Raw genomic sequence first — 17,624 nt, forward strand, 5'->3', positions numbered from 1 at the left:
CTGATACCCTGCCACTAACAGACACATGCGAGTCAACTGCACCAGCGCCACTGTGACCACTGAAATGATGAGCCACAGGGCTGTATGGTCCAGGAGGCAGGGTGGCTCTGGGAGCGGGGGATAGTTGCAATTGGCCGACATCGGATTGGGCATGTGTCAATGCTGTGTGTCTACGCTTCTTTTGGACATGTGCCTGCACCCTGGACAGGACAGGACTCACAAGTCGACCGGACTGAGAAGCAATTTCACCCACCATGGGAGGTGCATGTGATGGGGGGTGAATGGTCTCTGGGGACGTGCTGGAGCCTGCTTGTCGTTTGCTGTGTGGCTGCCTTGTGGCCTCTGCAACATGTGTCATGGGGGATGCCACGACAGGGTCCACCTGCATCCGTCCCTGACGGGCCATGATGGGAGTGGAGGTAAGGGGTGACTCCACTGCGGAGTCTTCTGTATTCCGTTTCCCAGAAAACAGCTGTCTCAGAGCAACTATGGGTGATGTATGCCTGTCCCTGACAGCGCCACTGTTCATGGGCGAGTCCTTGGGCCTTGGATGTTCCATTTCCGTAGGAGTACTGTAGTCTGCGGACTTGCCCTGTTCCCTGGATGGTGCCCTCTTCCAGGCAGCAGACTTGTCGTCTGTGGTGTACATATCACCAGGACACCCCTTCTGCCCGTGTGTGTCCCTGCCCCTGGGACTGTCCGTGCTCCTCTTAGGTGCGTTTGTCTTGTGACTATTCTTCTCCCTGCCCTTGGGAGTGGCTCCTTCCTTCGTAGCCTCCCTGCCCTTGGGAGTGCCTACATCCTTCCTGCTTTCCCTGCCCTTGGGAGTGGCGCCTTCCTTCGTAGCCTCCCTGCCCTTGGGAGTGCCTACATCCTTCCTGCTTTCCCTGCCCTTGGGAGTGGCACCTTCCTTCGTAGCCTCCCTGCCCTTGGGAGTGCCTACATCCTTCCTGCTTTCCCTGCCCTTGGGAGTGGCACCTTCCTTCGTAGCCTCCCTGCCCTTGGGAGTGCCTACATCCTTCCTGCTTTCCCTGCCCTTGGGAGTGGCACCTTCCTTCGTAGTCTCCCTGCCCTTGGGAGTGCCTACATCCTTCCTGCTGTCCCTGCCCTTGGGAGTGGCTCCTACCTGCCTAGTCTCCCTGCCCTTGGGAGTGCCTACTTCCTTCCTGCTTTCCCTGGCCTTGGGAGTGGCTCCTTCCTTCCTAGTGTCCCTGGCACTGGGAGTATGCGAGCCCTCAAGAGATGTATTCGTCTTCTCACTGTCCTCGTACAGGGTAGTGTCAATGGAAGCGGGAGTGAGTCTTGGCCTGGTAGTACCTTGTGTGTGGGATGGCTGTGCAGCATGTGTAGCCATTACACCCAACCCCTCTTTTGCCTCACGTGTGTGTACTCCACTATATCTGACGTTGTCCTTGTGAACAGATTTACCTGACCTAGGGGATGGGGTCTGAGGCCTCCGTGCCTTGACGTGCTGGCTGACGCTGCTTCTAGTGCAATAACCTGTATTAGAGTCCAGGTCAGAAAATTCACTCCCCCCTGACACATCCAGAGTTGTAGATGGTGGAACAGAAGTACCACCCAGTCCATGCGACTGTGCAATGGCAGACGACACACTGTTAGACAATGACTGCAGTGTCCTGTGTACACCAGCCAGATCACCATGCATACCTTCCATGAATGCCACCACCTGCCCCAACTTCCTATCGTGGTCTTGGAAAGCATTAATCATATTGGTCTGGCCCACACACAGCTGTCGCAGCAGATCAACAGCCTCTGCACAAAGTGCATTTTGGGTCACCGAGGCTGGGGCAGCGGTGCCGACACCGAACGCCACTCTGCTCCCCCTACTCCTGCGTGCACGAACAGTACATGGTGCAGTTGGCGGCAGGGTGGGCCCTGTGTGCTGTGTCCCGACCGAAGGTGTTGGTTGCCCACTCCCAGTCTGTGACAACAGTGCTGACTCACCAACACTGTCGGAAGATGATGACGATGTTGTCTCCACATGCGAGTCCTCCGGGACGGTCCTGTCCCCCTCTCCGGCGCTGGCCCCTTCGGTGTCAGTCTGCGTGTGCGCGACGTCTGATCCGGATGCATTGCCTTCTGTAATCTCCGCCGTCTGTGGCTGAGTGCCCTCTGCCAAAGCTGAAATGCACAGGAAATGGGTGTAAGTAATGGGCACACACACGTACAGTACTGCTGCGGAATCCCTAAAGCCACTGATGACACTGTCCATCGATCCCCCAACCTGCACACAGCCCACCCCAAGCAGTCATCCTCACAGGAATTCTGTGGCGTTGGCCGTAATACATGTACAGCATGCACACTGGGCATGAGGAACTACATCAGCACACAAGTGTTGCCAAGGGGTGACGGAGCACTACAGCATGTGCATGACAACTGAACAGCTTAGCAGGTGGCGTCTCAACATGCCGCATCTGCAAGTGAAAAGTTAACTGTGGCAATGTCACCAACATGCCATTGGAAAGAGACTCACGATCGACGGAAGACCCTAATGTGTGTGGGCAACCATACATACATTGCACTCACAAGCAACATACACTGACAGTATGCTTACCGCCACGTTGCTGTTCATCCACACGCAACCGCTCGGACAGGTCAGGATGCGTCACAGCTATGATACGGTGCATGAGAGGGGTCATTGAGCGTCGGGCCAGACGTGTCGTCCTTGGAATCATGCCTAGTGTCACCTCCGCTACATTCTTGCTCAGTCTGGAAATGTCGTCCCAGCGTTTGTGGCAGTGTGTATGTCGTCTATTGGACACCCCCGCTGCTCGTACTTCACGTGCAATGCTCCTCCACACGTCCTTGCGAAGGTGCAGCTTTACCTACCATGATGCGAGACAAAAGGGTGGAAGTCAGGGGACAGTTGGCCAGTCACACAGATAGGAGCAACACATTACTCTCAGCAGCCATGCACATATCGATTCTTTAGTTGTTCACACATCACACCGCCAAGTTTCCCAGAGCCCAGGTGCCATATGACACCTCATGCACCACAACTCATCCCCCACAGCACTTACCACCTGTCCGGGTGCGCCGTACAGGCGTCCGTAGTTGCGTAGCACAGCGTCCACGAGGACATCCAGCTCCGCGGCGGTGAAGGGACGAGACCGGACCTCTTTGACTCCCGACATGGCAAGGTCACGGAGTATGGCACTAGAGCGGCAGTCGGTGGTCAGCTCCGCAGCAGCAGGTGGAGGTGATGGTCACAGGCAGCAGTCGGTGGTCAGCTCCACAGCAGCAGGTGGAGGTGATGATCACAGGCAGCAGTCGGTGGTCAGCTCCGCAGCAGCAGGTGGAGGTGATGGTCACAGGCAGCAGTCGGTGGTCATCGTAGAAAGTATGCTTTTGCACATCACACATATATAGGGCCCTGTGGCCATGTCAGTGGCATACGGCGCCAGCCATTGGTCCGCCGTGAGAGCGTGTTTGGAATTGGGCCAATGATTGGCCCTGGTGTTGCGGTGAACACCATACGGTACTTGCAATTGGCCAACCGTGGCCCATGTCCACACCTCCCATTGGCTGCACGTGCACAGACCGTCACGCTCACACACCGGCAAATGCACGTGCTAGACACCGGGACGGATGCATCATTTGCAACAAAGTTGTAACAGTGGCGCCACCATGGCGGGGCACGTATTCGGCGGGGGAGGTGGAGGCCAAAACATCCATATGCTGATGTCCATGCACATGGCAGTTCATGACCCCCCTTACAGTGACATTGCATCAGCCAGCCTACACCGGCCGGCCCAGCTCTACCCACTACCGCCGTGCCAGGCCCAGCCCATGACCGCCGTTGCGGCCGTGCCAACTACCGCCGCTTCAGGCCCCCTCCACTACCGCCGTGCCAGGCCCAGGCCATGACCGCCGTGGCAGGGCCGCCAGGGCACGGCGGTAGTGGAGGGGGCCTGAAGCGGCGGTATTTGGCACGGCCGCAACGGCGGTCATGGGCTGGGCCTGGCACGGCGGTAGTGGAGGGGGCCTGAAGCGGCGGTAGTTGGCACGGCCGCAACGGCGGTCATGGGCTGGGCCTGGCACGGCGGTAGTGGAGGGGGCCTGAAGCGGCGGTAGTTGGCACGGCCGCAACGGCGGTCATGGGCTGGGCCTGGCACGGCGGTAGTGGGTAGAGCTGGGCCGGCCGGTGTAGGCTGGCTGATGCAATGTCACTGTAAGGGGGGTCATGAACTGCCATGTGCATGGACATCAGCTAATGGATGTTTTGGCCTCCACCTCCCCCGCCGAATACGTGCCCCGCCATGGTGGCGCCACTGTTACAACTTTGTTGCAAATGATGCATCCGTCCCGGTGTCTAGCACGTGCACTTGCCGGTGTGTGAGCGTGACGGTCTGTGCACGTGCAGACAATTGGAATGTTGAACGCGGGCCGCGTGTGGCCAGACGTCAACAGCGGAAGCAGTGCACCGCCATGGCGGCGTCAATGAGTGCATGGGATGGCGCTGCCCCAGCGTTGGCCGGTGGGTTGGGCAGGGTGGCAGGGGCAGAAGTGGTGGTAGTAGTGGTGGTGGAGGTGGTGCTGGAGGCAGCTGTGCAGGTCCGAGTAGCCGGTGTTGTCGTGATGCCAGAGCCCGTTGTCGTTGTAGGTGCAGGTGTGACCTGCGTGCCAGAGGTCCCTGGCTGGCTGCTTGATCCGGCACCATCCTCTGCCCCGGAGGTGGCTGGACAATCGTCCCCTGAATGCTCAGAGTTTGGGGATGCTGGAGGCCTGGTGTCAATAGCAGCAGTCAGATTAGGATCCCCTGCAAAACAATAATGTGAGGATGAGTCATGTTGCCTATACGTGTACATTTATTTATGTTTGACATTCAGTCGGCATTGGCACACACCCCACCCAGCCACCACCACCCTCTCTATGGACATGGGGGCCTGTTGGGAGTTGTAGTTCCGACCCCTCACACACCCCACCCACACACCACCACCCTCTCTATGGACATGGGGGCCTGTTGGAAGTAGGACTAGTGACCCCTCACACACCCCACCCACCACCACCCCCCTCTCTATGGACATGGGGGCCTGTTGGGAGTTGTAGTTCCGACCCCTCACACACCCCACCCACACACCACCACCCTCTCTATGGACATGGGGGCCTGTTGGAAGTAGGACTAGTGACCCCTCACACACCCCACCCACACACAACCACCCTCTCTATGGACATGGGGGCCTGTTGGAAGTAGGACTAGTGACCCCTCACACACCCCACCCACCACCACCCCCCTCTCTATGGACATGGGGGCCTGTTGGGAGTTGTAGTTCCGACCCCTCACACACCCCACCCACACACCACCACCCTCTCTATGGACATGGGGGCCTGTTGGAAGTAGGACTAGTGACCCCTCACACACCCCACCCACCACCGCCACCCTCTCTATGGACATGGGGGCCTGTTGGAAGTAGGACTAGTGACCCCTCACACACCCCACCCACACACCACCACCCTCTCTATGGACATGGGGGCCTGTTGGAAGTAGGACTAGTGACCCCTCACACACCCCACCCACACACCACCACCCTCTCTATGGACATGGGGGCCTGTTGGAAGTAGGACTAGTGACCCCTCACACACCCCACCCACACACCACCACCCTCTCTATGGACATGGGGGCCTGTTGGGAGTTGTAGTTCCGACCCCTCACACACCCCACCCACCACCACCACCCTCTCTATGGACATGGGGGCCTGTTGGGAGTTGTAGTTCCGACCCCTCACACACCCCACCCACACACCACCACCCTCTCTATGGACATGGGGGCCTGTTGGGAGTTGTAGTTCCGACCCCTCACTCACCCCACCCACACACCACCACCCTCTCTATGGACATGGGGGCCTGTTGGAAGTAGGACTAGTGACCCCTCACACACCCCACCCACCACCACCACCCTCTCTATGGACATGGGGGCCTGTTGGAAGTAGGACTAGTGACCCCTCACACACCCCACCCACACACCACCACCCTCTCTATGGACATGGGGGCCTGTTGGGAGTTGTAGTTCCGACCCCTCACACACCCCACCCACCACCACCACCCTCTCTATGGACATGGGGGCCTGTTGGGAGTTGTAGTTCCGACCCCTCACACACCCCACCCACACACCACCACCCTCTCTATGGACATGGGGGCCTGTTGGAAGTAGGACTAGTGACCCCTCACACACCCCACCCACCACCACCACCCTCTCTATGGACATGGGGGCCTGTAGGAGTGCTTTAGAGGTTGGTGAGTATGTGGACTGCATGCAAGGCTGGGGTATGTGGGATGTGTCTTCAGAGTTGTGTGAGGCACACCGTGTTGTTGTGTTTGTGGTGGTTGGTTGGTACTTACCAGCCTCTTCTCCATCAGGAAGTCCATCGAGGGTCTCAGGGTGCAGGATGGCCAGCACCTTCTCCTCCCACTCGGTGTATGGTAGGGGCTCCGGGGGGGTTCCACCGCCTGTGTGGTTGGCCCGGAGGAAGTTCCTGGCTCTAATGGACTTCACCCGGGTCTTAAGGTCGTGCCACCGCCTCTGGATGTCAGCCTTGGTCCTCGGGACGCTCCCGGAGGCATTGACCCTGGTGACGATGCGGTCCCACAGGCTGTTCTTCCGAGCTATGCTCGTCTGCTGCACGAGGGATCCGAAGATGTGGGGTTCCACACGAATGATCTCATCCACCATTACCCTGAGCTCAGTGTCGGAGAATTTTGGATTCTTCTTGGGTGCCATGGTGCTCGGGGTGTGTGTTTGTGTGGAGTTCGGAGGTGCTGGTGTGTGGTGTTTGGGTATGGTGTGGTGGGTGTTTGTGTGCAGGGTGTGTTTGGGTGTGGGTTATGTGTATGAATTAAATAGTTTGCTGTTGGTCAAGTCAAGTCAAGTCAAGTGTTGTCTCCTGCTGGCAGCTATGCTGTGATGCAGAGGATTTCGGGAGTGGGTGGGAGTCAATTTATAGTCTGTGTGTTGGCCCTGTGTGAATGTTGATTGGCAGTCAGGTGATAGGTGGGTGTGTTGTCAGGTGTGGTCTATGCAGTTCTTGGGGGTGGGTAATTGTGTCTTGTGTTTGGTTTAGATGTGTCAGGTGGGTGGTCGTCCATTTTGCAGTGTTTGGTGATGGATTCTGTCGGTATGTATGCCATTGGTTTGACTGTAGGGATGTTGGACTTCCGCTGTGGTGCCCCGTTTCTCATTGCATTGCTACCGCCGCGGACGTGGATCGCGGTGGCTACCGGGGTACTTACGGAGTTATCCTAATTGCGGACCCGGAAAGTTCGCAGGTATCGCGGGGGAGGTTGTTGTTCTCCTGGTCATGTGCGTACGCGGCGGTCGGTGTTTTGTAGGTTCCGTCCGCATGCCGCGGACTCAGGTGTACTTCGACCGCCGCGGACGGGGATTGTTGTGCTCCGTCCGCCGCGGTCGGCGTTTCGGTCACATTTGATCCTAATCGCTAATGAGGTTTTTCCGCGGCCAGGTCCGGAGTATCTTGCCACCTTACACGGCGGACGGAGCACGTTTCCGTCCGCGATCCTAATCGACCCCTTAGTGTGTTTTTATATTTTGTACTTCTTTCAGCGCTGACGAAGTTCAAACGAACGATACGCGTTGGATGAAGTTTTAAAAAGATTGAAAATAAAGAATTTTGGACAAATTTGAAGCTCTTTTGTACTTTGCTTCTTGGTGCACCGTCCTTTTTTACTAAAAACGTTAATACACACGCTACAGAAAAGTTGAAGACCCTTCTCAAAAGTTGACTGGTCACCTTTCTGTTTGAAATTGCTGTATTAGGGTGCTGCATTGATACAAATTAGGTAAAATCTTTGCCCAGACAGTGATAGCTCGTGTAACAATGACAAAATACTGATGTAATACTTTCTTTCACAAAATGTGCTGCATTATGATGCATAATTTGCCTTTTCTTGATGCACAATTTAGTCAAACCTGTTTCATAATGTGGTCCTTCACTGCCACATAGTTCCAGTAGCCCTGATCATTGCATTGTTCCCAAAGGTGGGTGAACAGGATTTAATATATCGTAAAATACAGTAGGGAAAACTGTCTAGAAATATGAAAAGATGTATCACTGTGGAAGCTTGGGTTTTATATTTTCCTTTCTTTTAGTCTCTTACTTCCTCTTTTCCCTCCATGTTCACTTCTTTATGTGTGGGATGTGGTGAGTGATTCTTTTGTGGTTAATACATATTTAGTGAATGTGTGAAGTCTAGCTGTCGCTAGTACAGGATCAGCTATGGTTGAAGAATTATACTAGACTCATTACTGAAAATTACGAGTATTCCATCAGGGGCGGCTCTAGGCTCATGGCGGCCCTGGGCAGGGAGCGTAGGTAGGGGCCCCCGGAAGAGGGTGTCTGGGCGGGGCAGAGCCCCGCCCCCCATCCTGTGGAATGTGCTTGGAAGTGGAACAGAGCCGGAGGCCTCCAAATCCCTGCCAGGGGCCACCACGCAAATATGTATCCATCCTCAGAGGATTATTATATTAAGGATATATTGGTGTGGTGGCCCCTGGGGTTTGGTGGCCCTGTGCAGGTGCACAGCTTGCACATGCCTAAGGCCGCCCCTGATTCCATGTTTCATATGATATTCCACACGGTTTGTTGTGAGTAGTAAAGAGCAGAGATGATAACTGCAGAACACTGTGTGCCAAATGAGTTCATCAAAGTGCATCCATCAAAAATATACAAACATGTGTTGTTATGTATGTCGCACCGTTAAGGACATACAAACACAAGCTTTCGTCCATAAAATTTGATACTTTTATACATTGTGTGTTGTTGAAAAATAGTGCAGCCAAATTTGATGAGAGTAGTTCTTGGAGCACAAATTTACTAGCATGTGATCTAGCCCTGATCTCTTGACTGGGTGAGAGTATTCTGCTTAATTCAGAAACTCTGTCCATCACCACCCCTTGTTGTTAATTATTTTGTCCACCATAAGCGTGGAAGGGTATACTCAGATGTGAGTCCCTTGCTCATTGCACCATCAGGATTCAAGCAAGCCGGTCCGACGACGGCTGAAATGCCAGAAACCGGTCCCCGGAAGCTTGTTTCCTTCCCAGTGTAAGAATTGGCTTGGTAGTTTGGTTTGCCCTGTTCCCATCATGCACTGGGACAGGAACAGACTAATTTGCATATAGCCAGGTTCTGAGCTGGGATGGTGCAGTGAGCTAAAAAACGGTGTTGGATCTAGCCCTGATCTCTTGACTGGGTGAGAGTATTCTGCTTAATTCAGAAACTCTGTCCATCAACACCCCTTGTTGTTAATTATTTTGTCCACCATAAGCGTGGAAGGGTATACTCAGATGTGAGTCCCTTGCTCATTGTACCATCAGGATTTAAGCAAGCCGGGCCGACGACGGCTGAGATGCCAGAAACCGGTCCCCGGAAGCTTGTTTCCTTCCCAGTGTAAGAATTGGCTTGGTAGTTTGGTTTGCCCTGTTCCCATCATGCACTGGGACAGGAACAGACTAATTTGCATATAGCCAGGTTCTGAGCTGGGATGGTGCAGTGAGCTAAAAAACGGTGTTGGATCTAGCCCTGATCTCTTGACTGGGTGAGAGTATTCTGCTTAATTCAGAAACTCTGTCCATCACCACCCCTTGTTGTTAATTATTTTGTCCACCATAAGCGTGGAAGGGTATACTCAGATGTGAGTCCCTTGCTCATTGCACCATGAGGATTCAAGCAAGCCGGGCCGACGACGGCTGAAATGCCAGAAACCGGTCCCCGGAAGCTTGTTTCCTTCCCAGTGTAAGAATTGGCTTGGTAGTTTGGTTTGCCCTGTTCCCCTCATGCACTGGGACAGGAACAGACTAATTTGCATATAGCCAGGTTCTGAGCTGGGATGGTGCAGTGAGCTAAATAACGGTGTTGGATCTAGCCCTGATCTCTTGACTGGGTGAGAGTATTCTGCCTAATTCAGAAACTCTGTCCATCACCACCCCTTGTTGTTAATTATTGGCCCTGGGCAGGGAGCGTAGGTAGGGGCCCCCGGAAGAGGGTGTCCGGGCGGGGCGGAGCCCCGGCCCCCATCCTGTGGAATGTGTTTGGAAGTGGAACAGAGCCGGAGGCCTCCAAATCCCTGCCAGGGGCCGCCACGCAAATATGTATCCATCCTCAGAGGATTATTATATTAAGGATATATATTGGTGTGGTGGCCCCTGGGGTTTGGTGGCCCTGTGCAGGTGCACAGCTTGCACATGCCTAAGGCCGCCCCTGATTCCATGTTTCATATGATATTCCACACGGTTTGTTGTGAGTAGTAAAGAGCAGAGATGATCACTGCAGAACACTGTGTGCCAAATGAGTTCCTCACAGTGCATCAATCACAAATATATAAACATGTGTTGTTATGTATGTCGCACCGTTAAGGACATACAAACACAAGCTTTCGTCCATAAAATTTAATACTTTTATACATTGTGTGTTGTTGAAAAATAGTGCAGCCAAATTTGATGAGTGTAGTTCTTGGAGCACAAATTTACTAGCATGTGATGCTTTGTCACACATTTAATAACCTGCCAACACCCATCCTCTTCCGCAGACTATGACAATTCCCAAATCAGTGGTGAAACGTTCTGTAGTCAAAGGTGATCAATACAGACCTATAAGCATACACTCACAAACTCACACTCTTACTTAACTGCCAGATAACACGCTACTCCACAAAGTCCAGGTCTAAATCTAAGGATGCTGAAAATAGAGAGTATGAAAAACGTCAATGTAGCTTCTGTTATATCCAGGGCGATTCTGCAGATATTGGGTTTTTGCAACACAAATTCCACATATTTCATCATCTACAGGAGATTTTTTTAGATTTCAACAACAAACAAAGGTTTCCAGCGCAAATAGATCAAAGGTTATAAAAACATTGTGGCACACATGGTAGACAATTTAAAAAGATCAAATTGTCACTTTAAGTAGTTGAATAGTAATCTGGAATTAACAGGGATTAATATGGTTAAACCCTTGATCAGACTGTATTAGTGTCCCTAATTGATGGACTGGAGAAGGACTTTAATCGGCTTCATGAAAAAGTCCTCAAACATTTAAATGTAATTCTGAGTGGAAACATCCTACCAAAACCCAACCTCTTTCCTGAATTGCAATGACTCGTTAACTGGTGGAGCAATGTGTTGACATCATGTGATCAGTTTATCAGTCGCAGTGCACAGATTCAGGAGTATAAACCTAATAAAGTTTTGAGGGCGTTGAATGACCCACAATACCAGCCTCAGAATAATGTACTCATTTTATTTAATCAAATGTAATTTATGTCATATGAAGACTAGAGCTGGACTCATGAGGCTGCAGAGTGTTATGTGATGACGGCTCCAATTACTCCAAGAATGTATATGTGCATATGAGGACTGCAACCGGAAATATGATCTTGCAAGTGAAATCAACGAATGCCAATACTAATGGATGAGTCACGGTATGCTAATGTAACCCTTAAGACCTGCCACAGTGTTCGAGCACCGCAGTGAGACACACTACTCTTAACCAGTACCACTGGGATTCTGCAGTATTTTCGGCATAGTTAGGGAAATTTGAGTAATAGCAGCAGTTGGTGGTTTTATCCAATCCCCATTGGATAAAAAAAAATAAACGTACCTTCTGTTCACCACTGCACGTCTCTTTCTCCGTCTTCTTCATCTGCACTGGCAGCACCGGAAACAGACTATCTGAGTCAATCACGATGCTGCCCGAGCAGCGTCATAATTGGTCTTAGCATCCTGTGTGGCCGTTCAGGCAGTGCCTGGCAGCCTGAACATGTTCTCTATCAGGCTGTGCATCACAGCCAGGTGGAGAACATGCTAAGTGCGCATGACTTTTTGTCCGGCCCAAAAGGGCCGGCCAAACAGTCATGCGCACTTAGGGGATGCAAACCTCTCCTCACTTTGCTCTGGCGAACTCAGCCTCGCTCCGACCTGGCTCCAGTCCCACACGGAAAGGTAAAACTATAGTAATGTCATGTTATTATCATTTTATTTTAATTATTACACTGCTCAAATAGCAGTGGAGCGACACTTCGAATGAGCCGCCACTGAGTAATAGTGCATCTTCAGCTGCATAATTTGCAATTTGACAACAAAAAAATTGTTTCTAGCACAACCTGATCAAAAATTACTAAAATGCTGCAATATGTGTTGCTGCACAGTGGAAGGCTTTTAACAAAAGTTGACTGCCCCCCTTTTAATAGCCTGTTGGTGTATTTGAGTGTTAAACTGTTACCAATACGGTGAAACCTTTTCTTAGACCGTGTTAATGTGCAATAAAAGACAAAATAGAGTAATACTGCCACAAACTGTGCCTCATAATGCTGCATGATTTGCCTTTCGTTGCTGCATAATTTAGTCAACCATGTCACATAATTTGGCCCACCCATACCGCATAATCCCAGTGACTCTGCTCTTACCCTACCGAATGCTACTCATTTGATTGGTCTGTTGTTTGAAAAGCTGAGCCAATCCCATGAGGGACCCCAATTTCTGCAGCACGGGCGTTAACCACCCAAACTGCCAATCGTTTCTCCTATTTAGTGTATTTCACATAAATCCAATTGTTCATCCTAATTAAGTGGACATTTTAAACACCGTTTTTAAAGAAAACGACAGCCTTAGTGTCGATGTCCGAAGGGCATTAGTACAGTCCGAGAACGCAGGGTACATACCTAACTCGATATAAAACGTGTGTCTTGCTTTAGTGGTGATATCTCGTATTTAATGATACAGAGGTGAGAGTACAGGGAGTTTGAGGTGTGTGAATGGCAAAGCAGAAGTGTTGGTCTACAGACCAAGACAGTTAGGGCCTTGTCATCTATCTATTTGGCAGACAAAGGATAAGAGTTTAGTAAAAATCAATAAAGAATGAACACAGTTTCCCATTCTTAGTGCCCTGTACATTTAAACGTGGAAAAGACACATTTCAGAGACAAATCAAAGCACTGCAAACGATACACGCAGATATTTAAGTCATTTTTATTTTAAAACGATTCTCAAAAGTGCACAGTACAGTTACTAGTTAATGATTAGAACACAAAATGGTACACAGAATTAAGAAGGGAGCATACAAGGACAATATGTGTCATTCCTTTTTGGGAATCAAATAATGTAAATGGTTGTGGTTCATCCCCACCCTCCAGGAAGTTTGTGTGATGCTACAATCCGTTGTATAATGTTTTCAATACATGAGTACGTGCTTGTAGCCGAGATACTAAGTATCCTCTGCTATAAAAGTCATCTTCCGCCATTTCTGTTTTTTATTGGGCAGCACGTTGCATGCTGGTATTTGTAAGGCCGTACCGACCCTGTTAACGAACAAACTACAGGTTCTGGACCCCAAAGTCCTGTTAGCTGAAAACTTGAACCGCAGCTGACAAAGTACGACTATAGTGACATGTTGTCATTTGGAAGATATGATTTTGATGTCGGTGGTCTGTAGGGCCTTGCCCAATCCCTCTATGTTAGTCCAAAACAGATTTTTTTTCACAAGAAAATCTTCAACAACAAAAAAGGCATTTTCAATTTAAGGCTACAACAACCTTTACTCCTGGTACATACAGGAATACATTTTTTTTAAAAGTTATCGACACCATTATATAAACAACGTACAGTCGATCGGTATACATTCTTATAAAGAACAATAACCATAGCTGCTCGGAGAACAGGACTACCAAGGGCGCCACACACTCTCAGCAGAGTGCAGAGTCCTGTTGCTAGCGGAAATGGGCTCTTGGACACATGGCAGGCTGCTGGGGTTTAAAAGCAGAGACACTGAACTTAGAGGAAAGTCCATATTCAGTTCATGTGTCTGTGCCCGCATGGGAGCCTGCCTGGGGGGCGTTTGTGCGCTGACCCCATCTCCAGACTGGGTCCCGGCCCTCTTGTCCTTTCCCGCGTCCTGCTCCTCCAGCCCCAGTCTGCTCGCAGCCGGATGGACCATGGATAAGGCCAGGGGGCTGTCTGTGGTCCTGAAGCTGGGGCTAGTTGGGGGCAGGACGCTGTCCGCGGTACTGATGCCCAGGCTAGCAGCGGGGAGGGCCCTGTGAGAGGCCATTCGGCTGGCGGAGGTCCTAAATCCAGGAGTGGCTGCGGAGAGTGTCCTCTGAGAGGCCAGTCCGTTGTCGGGGGTTATAAGGCTTGGACTGGTTGCAAGGAGGATTCTCTGAGAGGCCTGACCGCCGTCCGCGGTCCTGAAGACCGGGCCTGCTGCTGGAAGAGTCCTCCCGAGGTCCTGCAGCAAACGGAGATAAAGGGTCTCGCTGGCGTCCTCCGACCTCAGCAGGAACTGGCTGACGCCGTAAAGACAGCTCCGGAAGCCGGTCTGGTATTCAGCGCTCTTCAGCAAGGGTGCACCTGAGGAAAACAGGAAGAAGATAAGAGAATTTAATGCACGTAGAAATGTGGAGATTGAAAGTTGGGCTCTGCTAACAGTAACTAAATAGCTCATCTCATCTGTAAGGTCTCGTGGCATATTTTGGAAACTAAACGCCAATCGCAAATGGCGATAAATTCATTTGATTTCGATAAATTCATTTGATTTAACAGGTAATTGCGATACATGCAATACACATTTGGAATGATATATATATATAACAGCTTTGGGTAGGGGTACCGTCTCCTTTACAGTCTAGGCGGCTTTCAATGGGCTTCGTGATAAGGTAAACTTCTAAGAAGCTCACGTACACAGTTTCATTTCGGAAATAAATGCACCTATCATATTTTAAAGCAAATTTGTATTTAAAAACGCAAAAAAGTAATTGCACAAAATTATCACACAATGTTATTATTATTGTTGTTATTTGATAATAATAACAATTTAATAGCTGATATTTTTTTTTTTTTTTTTTTTTCAGGAACTCACCTTGGGCAGCGCTCTGGATGTTCTTCAAGTACTTCACAGTCAGCTCCAGAATATCAGCTTTTTCTAGTTTGCGTTTCCTGATCTAAAAAAAAAAGACCCAATGATTAGTCACATTTTTGATGAAAGAGAGTAGAGATAATCGGGAAAAGCATTCTGGAGAGCTGTACATCTGAGGCCTCCTCTGGCGGCAAATCTCAGCCTCCCCTGGACCTTTAGAATTGCGAACTTTAGTTAATTCCTTTCTAAGGGCACCGCCTCCCGCTTTTGAAGCCTAATTTGAGTGTTGGCTTTTTTTATGTGTTATTTCCCCATATTCAGCCAAACGCAGTGACCTCATCATACTTCTAGGGCCAGGGTTCCTGCTATCTACCGGAAGTGTTCTAAAGGGCAGCGAAACTCTGAATTACCCGACTTAAAACATACCATGTTCTGTTTTACGTGTCCTTGGAGCGCGCTATAATGAGGTAGCTGAGTTTGACTTTGCGTAAATTAGTTCACACGAAATGTGACCCGGCGTAATTTCGTTTTGCGCCGGTCCACAGCACTGAGAACAGTTTGGCGAGTGTTTGGTTTTTATAAAACTAATATCTGCTGTCAGAGTGTACAAAATACAAACATATTATACGCTTTGGGTGATAGTATAGCTAATTTCCTTAGCATAATTCGTAGAGTAAATTCAAAAGATGTTACGTGCAGGGTATACACTTGTAAAAAAACATTAAACCTCTGCATGTTGCTGAAAGTATCAAAAGACATAAGTTATATTGTTAACTCGACGTGTTTCTGGACTTACATTCTGAGAGTAGTGTTTTTCTAGAAGAGTTTTCAGCTGCTCGAGAGACACGTTGATCCGGGCCCTCCGCTTCTTTTCCATAAGAGGTTTCGAAATCTGAGGGAAAGACGGGCAGTTAGTTATCAAAACATATATGAGACAACCTGTGTCAGCTAACAGCATAAATGAGTGAGATATCTGGAGCTCACTGCCCCCCGCCAGTTCCAGACCCACTTTTTGTATAGACCCCTTTGCCTCATGTCAAACTCATTCTCATCTGCGGTCGGAAAAGCTGGCCTCACAGTGCTCGGTTCTACAAATGTATTTTTTTTTTTATTTGCGCCCTGATAAATCGATTCAACCTGTGACTGGAAACCTGGCACATTCTGACATCCAGAGTCTGACATGCTCTTTTCCTTGAAATTCCATGCATTCTCATTTTGAGTGACATTTCTGGCACAGTGCTGACTGCACGATCCAGCCCGCTTTTCTAGAGAGGCCGTGTTACATTTTTTTCGATCCTTGATGATAAATCTTACCCACCTTCCAAACCTGCTCCTAGCTCTCCATGTCGCCTTCGGCGAGTGGGATATCAGGCCTCCATAGCTCCCAGTTTCCCTCCAAGCCCACTTTCCACAGCGCCTCCTAAATGCTCATCCCCTTCAGAGAATGAGGCGCTCGCCTCCATCACTCCTCAGTTCCCGCCCAAACCCACCTTCTCAAGCGTGCTCCCGACACTATTCATAATACCCTTCTTAGAGTGTGCCACCTGGCCCCTGAGGCCCGAGTTCCCGCCCTGACCCACCTTCTTAAGCGCGCTCCCGACACTATTCATAATACCCTTCATTGAGTGTGCCACCTGGGCCCTGAGCCCCGAGTTCCCGCCCTGACCCACCTTCTTAAGCGCGCTCCCGACACTATTCATAATACCCTTCATTGAGTGTGCCACCTGGGCCCTGAGCCCCGAGTTCCCGCCCTGACCCACCTTCTTAAGCGCGCTCCCGACACTATTCATAATACCCTTCATTGAGTGTGCCACCTGGGCCCTGAGCCCCGAGTTCCCGCCCTGACCCACCTTCTTAAGCGCGCTCCCGACACTATTCATAATACCCTTCATTGAGTGTGCCACCTGGGCTCTGAACCCCGAGTTCCCGTCCTGACCCACCTTTCTGAAGCTGCACCGCTGGCTCTTCTCGGGCGCGTCGGCGCTGGTACCCATGGTCTGCGGGGGACAGTCGCGGTCACTGGCTGCTCTGAGTGAAGAATCTCCGAGTGAAGGAATGCGGGGCTTATATGTGGCGCTCGTTTTACATGTGAATGCAGCCTGTGCCCTGTGACCTGCCGCCTCTATAATACGGCACCAACAATAGCAGCCCATTCAGCCCCTTTGAGCATCTGCAAGGGAAGAAACTTTGTTCGCCCCTGAAAGCAGTGGCGGCTTTGACCAATCAGAAGCCAGGAGGATGCAGCGTACAAAATCTCCATTCAGATTGTTTAAGAGGGAATTCAATACAATGCCTATTGTGGCATTAGAACGTGCCCATCCACAGAGTGCAAGCACTATTCGCCCAGGAGCGATCTATCTTTCTATCGCATGGATCAGAGATACTTAGACACTGTGCATGCTATGTTTCAGTTTCAGTTGATTTATTTCCCAGTTTGATATCTTGCCAATAAGGGAAAACAAACATTTCATATTCGGTACATTTCTTACAAATTAATGATAAATCATCTTACTTAAATACCTAAATTATGGGGAAAATATGTTGTTCCTCAACACTATATGCATCTCTAACAGTATGCACATCGTACGGACAAATCCTTCAGAAACCCGCAAGCAGGTATTTACCTACAATATAACAATATCATTATTATGACTTTTTAAACATTACTTTCATTGAGCCCATATTACATTGCGCCCATAATAATTCTGACAGCAAAGGCATGTGCAAATTCTAATTATAAAA

At 50.3% G+C, this 17,624-nt stretch overlaps 1 protein-coding gene across 1 annotated transcript; it reads right to left on the bottom strand.

Moving 5' to 3' along the window:
* Positions 1–13,691: 13,691 nt before the first annotated feature.
* On the bottom strand, positions 13,692–16,876 carry HES3 (hes family bHLH transcription factor 3). The gene is made up of 4 exons (XM_086951865.1): positions 16,823–16,876; positions 15,679–15,774; positions 14,886–14,967; positions 13,692–14,377 (listed from the first exon to the last, which is right to left on the bottom strand). Exons 1-4 carry the CDS (start codon positions 16,874–16,876, stop codon positions 13,692–13,694), a joined length of 918 nt encoding a protein of 305 aa, XP_086807991.1.
* Positions 16,877–17,624: the final 748 nt, after the last annotated feature.

The sequence above is a fragment of the Lissotriton vulgaris genome, unplaced genomic scaffold (genome assembly GCF_964263255.1).
Source record: "Lissotriton vulgaris unplaced genomic scaffold, aLisVul1.2 SCAFFOLD_870, whole genome shotgun sequence".
NCBI lineage: Eukaryota > Metazoa > Chordata > Amphibia > Caudata > Salamandridae > Lissotriton > Lissotriton vulgaris.